Raw genomic sequence first — 16,436 nt, forward strand, 5'->3', positions numbered from 1 at the left:
TCTAATTCTTGGAGGCAGTGAGGGGACAGCAGTCTAGATGACAGTAGAAAGCAGTGCCTTGGCTATTTAGTTAAGAGGCTATGCCCACAAAGTCTAAAGCACTAGCTTCCTTCAGCCATTTTGTGGACCTCTTATGTAGTCTTGGGACAAATCTGCATCACAGATAAATCAAAAGACAAGAAAGTCACACCATAATTCAGGTAACAAGTATGAAAGTATGTATTTAGTCCAGCTAATCTATCAATTTGGATGGACCACATTCCAGAGATGGGCCTTATTTCAAATGAAAACTGACTCCAGATGTGCCATCCTGAACGTTTTCTACAGTTTTGTGTCAACATGTCTGTACTTGGCATAGACGAAATAGGAAAGGGAGATACAAAGAGACCACCAAAGCAGCCAGTCAGCAGTGTTACCCTGACTCTTGCCACATTGCCCATATCAGCTATAGATGTGAAATCTGAATTTTTACCTACGCCATCTTCTGAGGTAGGACGCTTTGGGTGAGACGAATTGCTAATAGCAGACTGACAAGGAAGTTTGCAGTTTTGTATTTAAGTTCTGGGTGAAATTTCCTCAGGGAAATTCTGATACCGACACCAAGGAAGAGTGTTTGCCTCTGCCATGAGCAGAAGCAGAAACCCTGGGAAAGGATCGCCTTCCTTGTCCTTGGTGATGCTGGTGTACGTACCTACAGGCAGTGTCCTATGACAGTAAATGGTGAATACTGCGGTTTGCTGTTAAAAATTGTGAAGGGTTTGCAGGGAGGGAGCATTACAGGGAAAGAAAATAGTACTGAGCTTGCCTCTAATTACACCAGAGTAATTGACTGGGCTCAGCGGGGTCGCATGGGCATGACTGAAAGCCCAGAATATCTCATTAAATCTCCTCCTACCTACTGCCTTCACCAGAGCCATCCCGAGGTTCTCAGATGCTGCAGATATGATCATAGCCCTAATTACAGGGCAACAGGGCAAGCCGCAGGAGAAAGAAAACAGCCCCAGACCTTCAGCAAATGAATAAACAAGCGTAAACTGTTCAGTTTATTCCTCAGGCTTGCTCTGCTGTGACACAGGTATGTGATGCATGCTGCCTTTGAGTAATTGTCGCCGGGTGGCCTCCTGCACTGAGGAGCTGCAAAGCAGGCCTCCTGGGAACATGAGGTTTCTCACAAGGCATAAAAGAGCAGCTCTACTTTAATGGGCATTTGAGCCTGCTATTCCCTTTTGCAAAAGCTGCTTTCCCCTAACAAAGAGTTTGGAAAGGCACTTTAAAAATATATGAATTTCTCACATCATTGCATGAATTGTGGTTTTAAGAAAAAAACCAGATATTGCGGACAAAATCCATTTGGCTTGTAAACTGTCTTGGGTAGCTAAGAAGCATGTGATTCCTGCACAAGAACAAAGGGAGTAGAAGATAGAGAATATCCATGGCTATCAGATAATGGGGGCCAGAGCAGATCTGAAGTGATTGCTTTTTTACACTGAGAAACCAAGATAGAACTGGGGCTAAAGATACAGAAAGGAGGGCTTTGAAAGCAACCTAGAAATTTCATAGAATCTATTTAAAAGACCAGTTTTGCTAAGTTGTCTGTGGACCAATACCATTTTTCTGAGACTGATGCTTTCTGTCTTCCAAGCACGTCTTCCATCTTTCTCATTTAGGTAACCTTGGTGCCAGTGAAGGCCCTGCTATTGTCTTCTGCTGTAACTGACTCTTCCAAACTGTACAACCCTAGATTTTGCTTCTAGCACAAACGCCAGTTCTAGTGTCACACAATACTTCTGGAGTGTGTGTGCCTATACTATGGAACAGAAAGTGTCTGCTGTTGTGCTGCTTTGTGTAGGAATGGTCGCCTCACATCTCTGAAATTGAATGCAGCCACAGGCAGCAGCTCAGAAAAAGGGCATCTCAAACTAGGAGTTGAGAATAGGGAACAATGTTGGATCTCTGTGTTAGGAGGGACTAGCAGGGTTTTCAGTGTTGAAAAGCAAGCATGCATGGTGGATAAGGTAAGCAGGGAACAGGCTACTTGCTATTACTCCAAAACAAGAAACATCCTAGCAGCTACTGCTAGGAGCACTTTAAAATAGATGAAAGGAAGTACTTTTCACATGGCATGTAATTAAATTTATGGCATTGCTGTTACACATTGGTGGAGACCAGATGTCAGGATGCTGCAGGGCTTATCTCAGTTTTGGGTATCCCATAATTGCCCGCTCCATTCCTGAGAGTGGGACAGAGGGAGACTTCTGTGCAGCTGTGGAGATTTCAGTACATGCAGGCAGACTGGCAACCTCGGCAGCCATTGTGATCCATCGTCCACGGCCCATCACGATGGCTGCTGAGGCCACCAGTCTGCCTGTGTGTACTGGTCTCTTTCCCTCTGGTTGCTAAACACAACTGGAATGAGCAAGAGTTGCTCTTTGACTCAGGAGACCGGGAACTTCTTTTCCAGTTTCACATGCAATTGCAGGTAATGGCAGAGTTAAATGGCTCACGGTGTGTCTCCATACTGTAGAAAAGCCAGAGAACTTAGGGGAGGTTTATAAGGGTCTTTCCTTCAGAGAAACCAAACACATATATAAGACCAGTACTGACATGAAAAGAATTTCCTTATTCATTTCCTTGGGAAGTAATTTGAACACGTTATCCTCGCTTGTCCTTGAATCTGGTGTTTGCTCTGTATATAGAAATGAACACTTGTACAGAACAGGTTTTATATAGTTACACAGGATATAAGCTATCTATTTACATTTTACTCCTGGTTATTATAGCTTTGCATATTTGCAGGGTCTGCTTTTAGGATTCCAGAGACATCTAGATGCGATGCAGTCTTTCACAGCTGAGGAGTTCCTGTGCTGGCTGGTGCATTTAGCATTATATGAGTCCTTCTGCTGATGCAAATTGTCCTACCATCCATAAATCTTGGAGGTCACCCTAGAAAAAAGTTACCTTGAAAAGCTCTTGCCTTGCTAAGAAAATCTTGCTTTGATATTAGACACCAGAGTTTAGAATCTGAAGGCATACGCTTCAGGATAGAGGTGTTGTGGTTTCCTCCATCTCCCTTCCACACAGATCTTGAGTTGTCCCTGCTGTCCATCTCACAGCCTCAGGCTCCAGGTTGAGTATCTATGTATTGCTGTGGTGTCTGGCCTGTGCTGCATGAGGCGTTAGAACTACTGTAAGCCCCAAACCTCCCAAACCATGTATCAGGAGCTGGAAGAGCTTGGAGATTTTGAGATTTTGTACAAAACGTTGATATTTCAAATGCATTGGGGGGGTTCTCCTCCCAGATTTCCGTGGTAACCAGGTGAGGGGCAGGTGAATGATGACGCACTGCTTGCTTATAGCACTTCTGCAGCTTACTGTTCTGGGGCCCACACCTGATAGGGCTGTTCCCTGCGAAATAATACAGTGGTTGTGTGTATTTTCTACTGTATTTGTACATTTTTTTTTTCTTTTGATAATCTGTATACCAGTGGTTCTCTGGCAACAAACATGTTTGCACGGGGATTAAATAAAAATAGGTAAGCAATTTGATAAAGATAAGTGGACGTGTCTCGTATCAGCTTTGCCTGTGTCATTTTGCTCCTCTTCATGTTTAGTTGGTAGTTTTGCAAAAAGATAAATATTGCAGTTTTGGTAAGAAATACTCAGAGATCAAAGCAAAACTGACCTTGCAGTTATCTTGGGATTTAATTATTAACCCAGCAGTTTTGGAATTGGGTGGGATGCTGGCAGCACGCTTTGAGCAGTGGCAAAGGTACAATGTGAGTAATTCCCATACGGAGGCGTGTGGTGATCCATGTGCAGAGCCCGTCACTGCGAGAGGAGCTGCTGACTGTGCTTACTGAAGAATTTGTTTGTTCTCCAAGCTGGGATTCGGTCCCATCATGTCAGCTGCGGAGACTGTGCCTCACTTGTTCAGCCCTGGCTCTTGGCATGTGATTAGCTGCCGCACACAGCTCAGCGCGGCTGTCTCTGCGACCGCTGATGCACGAGTATGATGTGCGGCTTGTTCTTAGCCCTGGTATTTCAAGACTTGTTGGGATTTTACACAGATTAATTTGAAATGTCAGAAAACACAAATACTGCGGATTTCTATGTGTTTATAAATGTATTTGTCAGACCTCCCCTCATCTCTCAACAGTGGGAAGGAAATGGTAGCCCCTCTGCTCATTATCTCTCCTTGAGTGCCTGCTTTAGACTTGTCAGGAAGAGTGAATGGATGTGAGATGACTGAATCTGAATGGGGCTTTAGACGACTGGACTTCTCACTGGCAAAAGACTGCCAACACCTTGGCACAAGTTTATGGTTCTTCAGAGCATATAGATGGAAAGCATGAATAGTTTCTTACGGATTAGTAAGAAAAGTCCAAGGTCAGAGAAATCCTCTGTAGGGAAGGAGTCATTTCAATCTTTCACACTTCAGGTATGAAAGAGCTATAGGAACACTGGTGAACGTGAACAAAAAAAATGCTTGCAGTTTAGCTCCTAAATGCTTACGCATGAATAGTATGCAGTGCAAAGGCTTTGCCAGGGTATTTATATCAGGAAAGTTTCCGAGGTGATGCGTAGCTTACCAGTTCCCCCAGAAATGCAGACACATTTGTTCTCAACATGGCACCAGCTGTACCAGCAGAAAACGCCTTTTTGCACATAGGAGTTGCCTTTACCCACCATGTTTTGCAGCTTAGCTGGAAAAAAAAATATTGGTGTAAGACCTGACCGTAACCACCCAAAAGGCCATTTTTCATGGTAAGAGCAGAACAATCGGGGAAAGTGGAGCAAGCTGAGATATCAGATGTGACAGTATGGACACACCAGGTCTGGCTCGTGTTAGGCCAGGCTCAGACAGCGGTGGGAAGAGAGTGTGCACCCACTGTTGCCAGGCGGTTGCTAACACAAGTTTAGCTCTTGGTGGCCTTATCTCAGTTTGGATTATCAGATAGGCTTTACAGTGATCCAGGACTAGCAACAAACTCCTGGGCGTGAATACACGCAGATGTTGACAGGCTGGGTTAATTCACGTACACTGGCAAATGTTGCTCATGTACTCTGAAAGTCAAGGTTCACCAAAGGCAATGGAGGCTCTGGAAAAAAAAAACCAACCCACCCCAAAACCAGTGTTTGACTGGCCTGATGTGTCAAAGCCAGCGTTAAGGCTTATGAAACCCTGGCTAAACGGGGTGTCTTCCTGCAGTGGGGCTGCACGCATGAGGGTATCCAGTGAGCTCTGGGCATCACTTTTCCTTTCCTGAAAGCAACAGCATGGCCCCAGGCCACCCAGGCTGCTGTCTGGATGTGACTGGCCCAGTCCAGCCTGTTTTAACAAAAAAACAGGCGTTACCCTGTCAGGGGGGAGACATCTGCCAGGACTGCAGGATTGGGCCCCAAACCCTGGAAATGAAACACAGCTCAGTCAAAGGCGACGGGAAAGCAAAGTCACCTGGAAAGAGTTAGCTGTTCAAACGGGGGGCTGGGGGGGGCCTTGCTTTAATCTTTTTATAGTATAAAAATTTTCTGACTGAATTAAAGCCCTACTGTTTGGACTGGATGATGTTACCTAATTCTCAGAAACGAGAGCAGCTGGCCGCAGTGCAGATACCTCCTAGCAAGCTCTGCAGTGCACATCACATCATTTAGCAGGGCTGTAAAAGAAAGGACATTTATTAGGGGGCTTGGGAATGAAACTTAACGTGCTGGCTTGGCCTTTAGCTTGCCGGATTTCATTTCCAGCTCCTCTGTTTTATTTCCCACTTAAATAAATAAATAAATGAAGCCCTCTTCACCCACTGTCCCTAACTGCTTTTTGGCATGCCTTTGGGTAAATCCTGTGCTGAGAGCCTGGGAGTCTTGATGTGAATGTTGTTAACCTTGTGGTGATCTAGCTAAACAGGCAAAGTTTCTGGCAAAATCCACTTTGGGGAGGATCTGGAAAAGGAGGGCAAGTAATGGAGGTGTTAAAAATCACCTGATTCTTGGGAATTTTCACTCTGAGGCAAAATGAAACCAAAACAATGTCCTGAGCCCACCAAATAATGTGAATTTTACAAACATTTATTGCCATTTCCTGTTCCTTCTTCTTCTTGCCTTTCAGCTGCCTCTCCCCACCAGCTGCTCAGGTCGGCCCTATCAGGGTAGCCATTTCTTCCTCACCTTCGCCTCTTTTCTTTCCCTGTGTAATATGGTGAGGGGAAAAGTCTTAGTTTCGGGCCTGGGTTCCTCCATTTACCTACAGGACAGATTTTCTTCCCCATGCAGTTGCCAAAATGGACCTTAAGCTCGTCCTGGTGGTCTTGCCCTGCTTTGCACTGGTGGAAGGTGACACTGGCAGCTCTCACACAACCCACCCTGGCTTTCCCACAGCACCAAGTCTGCCAGCAACGGCAGTGTGTCAATCATCTACCCATAGATGATGGGGCTGAGAAATAGCTGATGCTATTTTTTTTAATGCTGTTTCCCAAAGTGATGAAGAGCTCTTTGGAAAATATGTCCCTGGTTGTGCCAGTCAGCGGTGCTCCAAAACCTGTTGGGATGTAGGGAGTCCAGCCCTTGTTGCAGGGAATTTCTCACTTAAAAATAAAATAATGTAAAAAAACCCAGATTGTTCCATTGACAGTATCTAGAGATAAGTACTTAAGCTAAATAGCTAAACTTTAAGTAAAATACTTTTAAAAAGCATGCAAATGTAAGTACTTGGAATGTTGAAGTATTAAATCTGTAACTTCAATTTTGAATGTCCTGGAAATGCACAGGGTGGCACTGGGGGTAGCAGGAGCTTCCATTCTTCCATGCTTTGGAAATCAGCTTATTTCCTTATAGGCCCACTTTTATTTAGCCATCCCTCCCTGTGCTAGATAATACACTTGCACTACTTTCCACAAGAAACATGTGGATGCTTAGCAGCTGTCACTGGATTTTTCATCCCTGTATTTGTGTTTTAAGCTTGAATGGCCTGACCCTTTGCCTTCTCTATTCTGGCAGACGAGTGTTTATGCCAGCAGTGTGCTGGGTTACTAAAGCAAGTGCTGTGATCAGTGCTGGAGGGAGGACCCCTGGGAGTGGGATGCAGCTTTCTGGCCTCCCTGCAGGTGCCACGAGTGAGCTGGACCAGTGGCCGTGCTCGCTGTGGCTTTGCTCCCCACCTGTGCAACTGCCATAATTTTCAAAAGGTGCCTTTTTTTGCTCCTGGCTGAAAGATCCTCACAGATTTTGGGAGAGCAGGCAGTAGAGAGGAGGGCATATGGACCTGTGCCTGGCACCGTCTAATGGGGTGCTGTTAATTTGTCACTTCAGTATTAATTAAGCTAGGCAGGATCCGAGGAGCAGAGTTGTCAGGTGGGCAGGGTCCCAGTAGCACACTGAGAAACCAACAGCAGCATGAGAAAAGCACCAAGGGCTTTATTCCGGCTCCGGGAGCTAATGTGCTGGCTTTAGCAGGAGCTGAGTGCACATAACGGCTGCCAGGGGACAGGCTCAAAAGTTTAGTATTTCTCCGAATGAAGGATAATATGAGCTTGGCCCAGGGCACTCGGGGCTGAATTTGTAACCATCTGTTGTTAATAGCCTCAAGTGAAACTTCAGGCAAAGGTTTCATTTCTCTTATTATTCATCAGGAAAGTCCCTGGCCAGTGACTGCAGCTTTCCTTGTTAAAGGGGGAGCTTTCTACCTGCTGCCTTGCTGAGGGGCAGGGGGCATGCAGCAGCCCCGATGCTGCTCTGCTTTGAGTTTAAGCAAGTGGCACTGAGCATCGACAGTGAGGAGCTGCTTGGAGACCGTAGAGGAATAAAGAAGCTGAATACAATATGTATTCTCCCACCCTTTTCACTTCACTGGCATTAAATTTAATCTTCCTAAAAGTCCCTGCCCAGGAGCCTATTGAATGGCTGTGCTCCTATGACAAAAAATTTCTACACTGAAATGTACTCCTAGTGTTGCCCATCCACAAGCTAAAGCTGGTTTTAGGCTCTTTGTTAATATAAATCTCAGCCCCTTCCCAGGCCAGGACTGGGTGGAAGGACTATGTGGAAAGCATATACTTTTTTTATTCTAACTGAAATTTTGCAGACAAAGCTTTCCCATCCCAAATGGAGTGGACAGATGTTCAGTTTCTGAAGGGACTCTCATTGGTCTCCTAATTGCTCTGCACTGGAAGTCTCCGTCTGGGAGCAACCGGTGGCCAGTGCCAAGAGGTACGTTGGGCAGAGACACAGAAGACTGTGATTTGATCAGATATGTTGGTAAGAGGAACCGTACAGATAGCAAAAGTCACAAACAAGTTATCAGGCTTGTCTGAGAACTCCAAGAGAAAGTCCCCTGCTTACTAAAATTTCTGATGGAGACTTTTAGTCAATGCTGAGCAACCCAGAAAGTAGAAAGTGAGCTTTACTCACTAAGCACAAGAAATTGGAGGAAGAAATGGCACAGAAATATTCAACCTGCTTCTGCACAGACATTAAGGCATCTCCATTAAAAATTTTGGGTCAAAACTCAAATGTTCCATATGGGAAATGTCTCTGCTTTCCTCTATGTGGTCCAAGTACAGCAGCTGAAATACAGCTTGTGAAGGCCATCAGAGTTGTGTTTCTGGATCGAAATAAGTTTTCAGCAAAAATACTTCACTAAAAGAAAATTTCTCAGGGCAGGGAGGAGCTTATCTTACTTATCTTCAAACTGCCCAGTAACTATATTGCCACAAAAGAAGCAAGAGCAGTAGAGATGAAAAATCACTTTAAAAACCTACTTTCCCCCTGCAGTCTCACCTTCTCAAAATCTTTGCCAACCATTCCTCTATAACCTGATGTTAGACTCTTACCCCTGAGGGCAGGTTGTCATGGCATGGAAAATGCTGGGCTTTGCATCTCTCCATGGTAAGTCCTAATCACTGCAATCACAGTGAGGAGCTCATCTGACCCTTAACCTTCACGGTATGTGACTATGCTGGTGGTCCCCTTTGATGGTTTTGAACAAGTTTCTCATGAGATCACCCTTGGCAGGGCAGCATGGTAACTTGCCACTTATTTGCTGTAAGCTGTCCCATCTGCACGCTACTGATGAGTTTGCCCTTGGTTTTTTGCACATTACCTCCTCTGAGGCATCGAACTCAGATGATGAAGAAATTTCCAGAGGTAAAATTTTGGTCTGTAAGGTGCAGAACATAACCACACCACTCACTCTCTTTCTCTTCCTCTTCTTTGTCCCTCTCCCAAGACTGTCACTCACTGGGAAGTCTGTGCTACGATCTGCTTTTATTCATGGGGCTGTGGCTTATTTCAAGACCTACTGGGGAGGAAGCATCTCCATGCCAGCACAGCCTCAGCTTTACATTGCTGTTCAACTAGCACCTCTGTCTTCTTCTGCAGTTTTTGCCAGAATCCTGAAGGCTCCTGAATCTCAAAATGTCACCTTTGGGTCTGTGGTGACGTTGCGGTGTGCGGCGACCGGCCTTCCAGTCCCCACTGTCACCTGGCTGGAAAATGGGAAAGCTGTAAGTGCCTCTTTTTTCATTCTTTTGGCCCTGTAGGCTGCTAGCATCCGGAAGCACAGCCCAGGGATTAAAATGCGGGGCTGGGAGCCAGCGCCTGTGGTTTCTATTCCTGCCTGAGTTAGTGACTTGCTGTGCAATCAGGTTGAGTCCGCCTCATCTCCCCGCTGCAGTTTTCTCCTCTGCAAAACACTCTCCCCCTTCTCCAGGGTGTTGTGTGGATTAATTTTTTAGGGTCTGGGAAGCCCAAGATGAAGGATGCTTTAGATGCTTACAACCTTCCTCCGAGCTAGGGTTTCTAGGACTTCATCGTGGGTTTAAGTATCTTTGCAGCCACCCCTCCTCACCTTTCTCCTAATGTGGTAACAATAACATGGCAAAATTGCTTATTTGACAAAATAACACAAACCAAGGTAGTTAGGTAGAGCAAACTGTCTTGAGGCAAAATACCTGTGGGACAGCATATATGCACAGCACATTTGCAGGTGAATAGATGTGAAATTTTCTAGACTGACCTAGGTGACGTGCTGAAGTATGTCAACAATTTATTCCTGGCTAGAAGCACGTCCTCAAGAAAGGGACACCCTCTTCAGTGGCAGGCACCAAGAGATGCAAATCCACTGCTTCTCACAGGAAATTGTTCTGTGGTCTAATTATCCTGACCATTTGAAATAGGTGCCTGCATTGAATTCATCTGGCTTTGATGTCCGTGTGTAGGCTATTGCAATGCCTTCCCTTCAGCTGAACTGAAGAGCCGCTTGACACCCAATATTGCCTCCCTAGCAGTGAGCGGTGCACCACAGTCACAGCAACTCTGCAGCCTGAGCCTGCCATGGGTTTCCTGCAGTCTTGATAGGGTTATGGTGGACATGTTTCATACTCTTTGTGGTCTTTCCACTGCTTTTTTAAGGATGTGGGCCTCAGGGCGTGATGCTATGGAGGCAGGTGGAGCAGCCACAGCTTGCAGGCTAGCACTTTGCCTCTGGTCTTTCTCATTGACCCCCTGTCAACCACTAGTCCTTCTGGCCATCAGCTGGCCATGACCATTCTTGTGGACTTGCTTGTCAAACAGGACGAATAAATCCTCTTGCTCAAGTTCCTTACTTTGGAGGCTATCCCCATCCTGCTCTGTATCCCCTCTTTCCATGTATTAAAATACATTATTAAGGAGCCTGGGCTACTCTGTAGGCTGTCTTGCCTTCCTTATCTCCTCTAAACCTTATTGGGTCCTCCAGTCTGATGAGGGCTAATTTTCAATATTCCCTCGAAGTTGCTAGGGAGAACAGCAAAGGAATCAGTTCAGCCTCTGCAGACCCCTGTGGGTCCTCAGTAGTTTCTGGAGATAATTATTTTGAGACAACTGCAGGTGTGCATTCAAGACTTCTTCCCCATTGGGGAAGAAATCTTTTGGGGTATCTGGGGTCCCTGGCAAGGGCAGAGTATTTCCAGAGACAGACGGCTGCTCTGCCAAGCCACCACCAGTGCGTTGGTACCACAGAGAGCTGTGTGTGAGACGATGCTCAACTCCTACCTGGGGCTGCTGCCTGGCTGGTCAGATTCACTCTGCCCCATTCCTGTCTGTGAGGCAAAGTCCAGTCCATGGAGGGTGGTGCTCCAGACTGCCTCATTTTAAATATGACAGAGAGACCTTAATGAGAACCCAACACTGGGAAAGTCAGGCCAAGAAGGGGGTGGACTGAAACTCCTGCATTTGAGGGCTGGCTCACAAGCAAACAACGGTGAGTCATTTGAAGATGCAGCGTGCCTGTGGCATTATGGTCTCTGAATGCTGACCTGTAATTGTCCTGAGGTTTAAAGAGTGGGAATCTGCAGAGGTTGTTGAGATGCCTTTAAAGAGGAGGATGGACACTCCTCTGCGCAGCAGCTGCCTTGCCTACCTAAACAGAAACACAATTCCTTTTCCTCCCACTATGCACCATGGGGCATCATGGACCTTAAACTGTAGTTTTCCACACCACAAAGAATAAGTGAGCCAGGTGTGAAGAGGTGTCTGCTTTGGTGGTGGCTGAAGTGGTGTTTTAGAGGCTAAAAAAAGACCTGCTGGAAACAAAATCTCAGAGAACGTATTTGGAAAGGGAAAGGAATCAATTAAGACAAGGGAATGGCTTGAGGTTCCCAGTAAACAACAGCTGGCTGGTGTGGAAGTCCTAGGCACAACTACCTGACACTTTCACCTGTGATTTTTCACAATATATGTGACCATGCATGCTGCTCGTACTGCTTGCAGCTACCTGAGTACCCTTTTCTTCCCATGGCCGAAGCCAGGAGGAACAATCCTGGCTCTCCATACTTAGCAGGCAGAGTCCAGCACTGCCGGGAGGGGAGCTAACAGATGGGGTGTGCCTGAGGCCTGAGGGGTAAAGGGGGAGAGAGGACTGGATCAGCACAAGTGGCTCAGAGCAAGCGCCCACCTCTCCTGGGTAGATGCTGGGAGGCAGGGGCAGCCTGTGAAGAAATTCCTCCTTTCCACCAGGAAGGTCCCAGCGGTGTCTTAGCGCTGAGTGGTTTCTGGGGAGAAAAAAAAATCTGAAAATAAATCTGACCAGTACTGTAACAAAAGAGAAATTTGTGAGAAAATATGCCCTGAGTCCCCATCCACCTGAACTGAGGCCACAGCATGAAGCCAAAAAATATCCCTGGTCCCTCTGTTTGCATGGTGACCAGCATACCACCCATCCTTGATGCAATACTTAAAATAACTGTGTTGGTCTGGTTATTTAGTGATTTCTTCCCATGCACACTACCTCACCACAACTCCAAGTCGAGCTTGAGTGACACAAAACAAATACATTAATTTCAGCATTTTGTTTTCAGAGAAACACATCTTTACTAAAGATATGATAAAACACTGATGCATCCTGTCTTGCTTTTTCAGTTACTGCTGTTTATACCTTTGGGAACAGACACAGATCCCATTGAAATCGCACTTCTACTAACCTCCAGGAAGGTCAGATTGGTCTCCCTAACCTCTCAGATAGACGCATAGATTGAGTGCTTTGCTGGGATGGATCCAGGGAGACAACTCTCACTGTCCTTAGGGCCAGGACACACTGGTGGGATTCAGGGGCAACTGCATCTCGCTTGAATTACATTTGATGGTTCCTATCAGTATGAAGAGTAGAGCAGGCAATGTTGCTCCTTCCTACTGCCTTTGCAAGGTACAGTCTTGGTGTACCATGTCCTCCTACTTTAATAAATGCCATATGAGCAGGAAAGCTGTTGGCCAAAATCAGCAGGCTCCAAGCTCATTTACTGGGAATTTCTGACCTGGGAAAAGAGTTGGCCAAAATCACCACATCTGCAGCCCCTTTCATATTTCTAGGTGTGAGATAAGAAAATCTATCAGATATCTGCGAAAGTGTAGGAGACAGAGTGCTTGCTTTGCTCACGACTGCTTTAGAAGTGTGGCAGTGGTTGTATTAACCCAGAATCAACAATTTCCAAACTATTTTCTTTTCTCCTTCTGTACAGCCACGGTCCACAAAACCATCTCATGCCCTTCCTTGCTAAGGCATGAATAGGCAAACAACTTATGAGAAGAGGTCCTGAGTAATTGGCCAGCTCAATTACCTGAGCAAAATTGAGACTACAGCCCTCTGGAACTGAAAATTAATTGCAGTATTATTGCTGAAGTGCAAAATAGGAGAGGTCTTTAACATTTGCTTTTGTCTGTGAAGTCAGCTGCTATGAAAGCACTAAAATAATGCCAGCAGATTTAGCTCTTTGCCACTTTTATTTGCTTGCCACATCTTTCTCTGCCAATTTAATGCTTGGGGCTGGGTCTTTTAGGTTTTTCCTTGGTTTGTTTGTTTGCCTTTGTTGGAAATATCACTGCACTGGGCTTTTCGCTGTCTTAGGTTTCTGCAGGGTCTATAGCGGAAAGTGTCAAGGACAGAGTGGTTGACTCGAGACTGCAGGTGTATGTCACCCGACCTGGCCTGTTCACTTGCCTTGCCACAAACAAACACAGCAAAACTTTTGGAGCTGCAAAAGCCGCAGCAACCATCAGCATTTCAGGTATGCTGGGAGAGAAGGGGTCATTAGTTTTTTACCCTTGCAATCGCAGTCCTAGCTTCCCTGCAGGGGGACAGGAAAGGGGTGTGAAGTAATCTTAAGGAGGAGGGAAAACCTTGGAGAACTGATAGTGTGCAGGGGGCTAAATTTGAGTACAAGCGCATCCCCCGCCAGGCTATTTGCTCATATATGCTTACACTTTGGAGACTGGCACTGCTGTCATTTCCTGAATGTTTGATGCCGTCTTGTACTTTGTGTCCCATAAGTACACTTGGTAAGTTCATCCATGTAGAGGAAGTTGTGGCCATGACCCAGCATTGGTATCACCTAACAGCAAGGTGAAAATAGCTTTTGTGAGCAGTTTGGCTTCTCAGAGGGTTGCATCCAGAAAGCAGGGAGGTTGCTGTCAGAGCAATACCATTCCTGGGTAAACTCTGCTCCCAGGTACATCTCTTGTTGGTCTCTACTGTCAGGTGGCTGGAGATAGGACAAGAGGAAATGGCCTCAAGTTGAGGCAAGGGAGATTTAGGTTAGATATTAGGAAAAGTTTTTTTACTGAGAGGGTTGTCAAACATTGGAATGGGCTGCCCAGGGAAGTGGTTGAGTCACCATCCCTGAAGATATTAAAAAAGTGAGTGGACAGGGTACTTCAGGACATGGTTTAGTGGGCATGGTTGATGGTTGGACTCGATGATCTTGAAGGTCTTTTCCAACCTAAATGATTCTATGATTCTATCTCCCAAACAGGGAAAGGATGATCCAAAGGGGAGAAATACCGGTGGTCTGAGATAGCTGACAGCATTTGTCACACCAAGAGAAAGGTGGAAGCTTGTGCCTTCCCTCTTGGGACAGGAAAGCGGGGGTTTAGTTAGAGGAAAGAAGAATCACGCTGGACTCCAGACATGGAGTGGTAGCCCTGGTCCTGCTGTCAACGAGAGACGCACCTGCCCCTCTCTCTGTGCCTCAGCTTCTGCTCTGTTGAGAAAATAACCATGCCCTTTCTTACACAGGGCATTGAGACCTAGCAGCAAGCTCTTCCCATAAGACACTCAGCACTTGTACCATATTCACATCCCCACTTCTGCTTTTAGCCCAGGCAAGGCTTTGCCCCACAAGGCAGAGCTCCAAATGCGGTAGGGAGGGCAGGTGCCTTAGGCCGGTGGCAGAAGCTGCACTGCTCTTCTCCAGGCTGCGTGTGCTCAGCAAGAAGGGAGCACCCCCCAGACCTGAGCAGGAGGCTGCCGTGGTCTGTCCCAGCTTCCAGGGGTCCCAGGGCAGAGGGGTCCCTGTCCTTGGCCAATGCTGAGCGCCTCCTCCCCGTGCTGGCGCAGCCCAGGTCCCCCTGGTGCTGCAAGCGGGGGGCACAGCCACGTGCCTGCCCTGCTCCTCCAGCCCTGGTTTCTCCCACCTGTTACAGATGCTGCCTGCAGTGAGGGGTGCATGGTTGGCTTAAACAGAGAATGCTACGCGCCAGTTATCTAGGACCCGAAGGATAAGGGTAAAGGTGTGGGTTTAGGGTGCAACTGCCCACCTCAGCGAGAACTGCAGTCAACAATGCACTTCCTCCTCATTCCCTTGCCCCATATGGCATCCAGTGTTGCTCAACTCTTCTTCCCCACAAGAAGCTGCAAAATAAGGACAGAATTTAGCTGCATCCTTTTCAGACAGCTTACAGGTCTCAGACAGATTTCCTAGCATGGAAATCTTAACTCCCACATCTTAGAGGGGGCAATGAAGTGTCATTGATGTCTTTTCCATTCTTTCCTTCTCCTGGCTCATCACAATTCCTGGATCTGGTGCCTCTCGGCAGAGTGGAGGTAAGAATGACTTTCTGTGGCTGCCTGGGGGTTTCCTCTGGGCCAGGGAGGAGAATGATGAACCAAGGGGATTTGGTTAACTTGGCTTCAGTGAAGGGACTGGGTTTCTGGATGCCAAGCATGCAGATGAGGTTCACCTGAAGGGAATGCTGAGCTCCTTTATACAGGCATAATTGGAGACTGAGCCCAGGTAGATAAGGATGTTTCTGTATCAAGCAAGCAGTGGATCATGCATCAGTAAGGGTGTTTAAAGTACAGTAGTGGGCAGAATATTCTGGAGTAAATTCTGTTCACAGTTACACATCCACAACTTCACTGACCTTATAAATTTACAGGCAAAAGCTGAACTGCCTGTTAAACTCCTGTCTGTACACAGCCAAAAAATGTATTTTGGTTCAGTGGTAACCAGATTAGGGCAAGAGAAGTTTAGATTTTTGTTCCAAGCAGAGTTATGGATGAGTAAAACCACTTGTATGTGATCAGACTTGCACTTTTGCTTAGTATTTTTTGGAGTACTGAACAATTTGGCTGGCTTTTTCTTTTTACAGTCCTAGCATATTTCTGCATGTTGCACTGGCAGGTCAGTCTGGAAGGAAAATGAGAGGTTTAGCATGTGAGCAGGGCTGGGAGCTGCTGGCCTTCAGAGAAAAGAGCAGAGTCTGAGATAACCTGAGCAAATGGCTTTGCCACTCTGCTGACACAGGCTCCCTGCAAAGGCTCTTGCCTCCCTCACAGGGGCTTGCAAGATTGATTCAGGAAGTTTGTAAGTGATTTAGTGACCACCTGATGGTGATGGCAGACTTATGCCTTACACCTGCACCCATGTAGGTGTGACAGGTGTGGGAACAGTGATCAAATGCTCAGCCCTTCTGTCCTGCAGTTGTTCTCAACATTAGCTGCATGAAATTCCCTTTCTGTGACAAAGCGTTTTGAGAAACACGTTGTTGCTGCTTCTCCATCACAGCCTGGTCCATGTCTTCCTGCAGGTTTTAAAAAAATGAGGAAATGCAGTATTAGCACTGGTAGCTCTTGTCAGGCTGCTTCTGCAGCCTACTGAAGTCAGCAGCACAGCTGCCCCATGCACACCTGT

The 16,436-nt window shown here is 46.4% G+C and overlaps 1 protein-coding gene across 4 annotated transcripts in view; it reads left to right on the forward strand.

Moving 5' to 3' along the window:
- The window catches only part of MUSK (muscle associated receptor tyrosine kinase), a 53,222-nt gene that overhangs the window by 16,731 nt on the left and 20,055 nt on the right, over positions 1–16,436 (forward strand). For 3 of the 4 annotated variants that reach the window (XM_049794884.1, XM_049794885.1, XM_049794887.1), the window contains exons 6-8: positions 9,373–9,497; positions 13,373–13,532; positions 15,340–15,346. In XM_049794884.1, the coding sequence (XP_049650841.1) occupies positions 9,373–9,497; positions 13,373–13,532; positions 15,340–15,346 (292 nt within the window). Of the gene's footprint in view, positions 1–9,329; positions 9,498–13,372; positions 13,533–15,339; positions 15,347–16,436 lie in introns of all 4 variants that reach the window. The other variant, XM_049794886.1, reaches the window with a different exon arrangement.

This window comes from Accipiter gentilis, chromosome Z (genome assembly GCF_929443795.1).
Source record: "Accipiter gentilis chromosome Z, bAccGen1.1, whole genome shotgun sequence".
Classification (NCBI taxonomy): Eukaryota; Metazoa; Chordata; class Aves; order Accipitriformes; family Accipitridae; genus Astur; species Astur gentilis.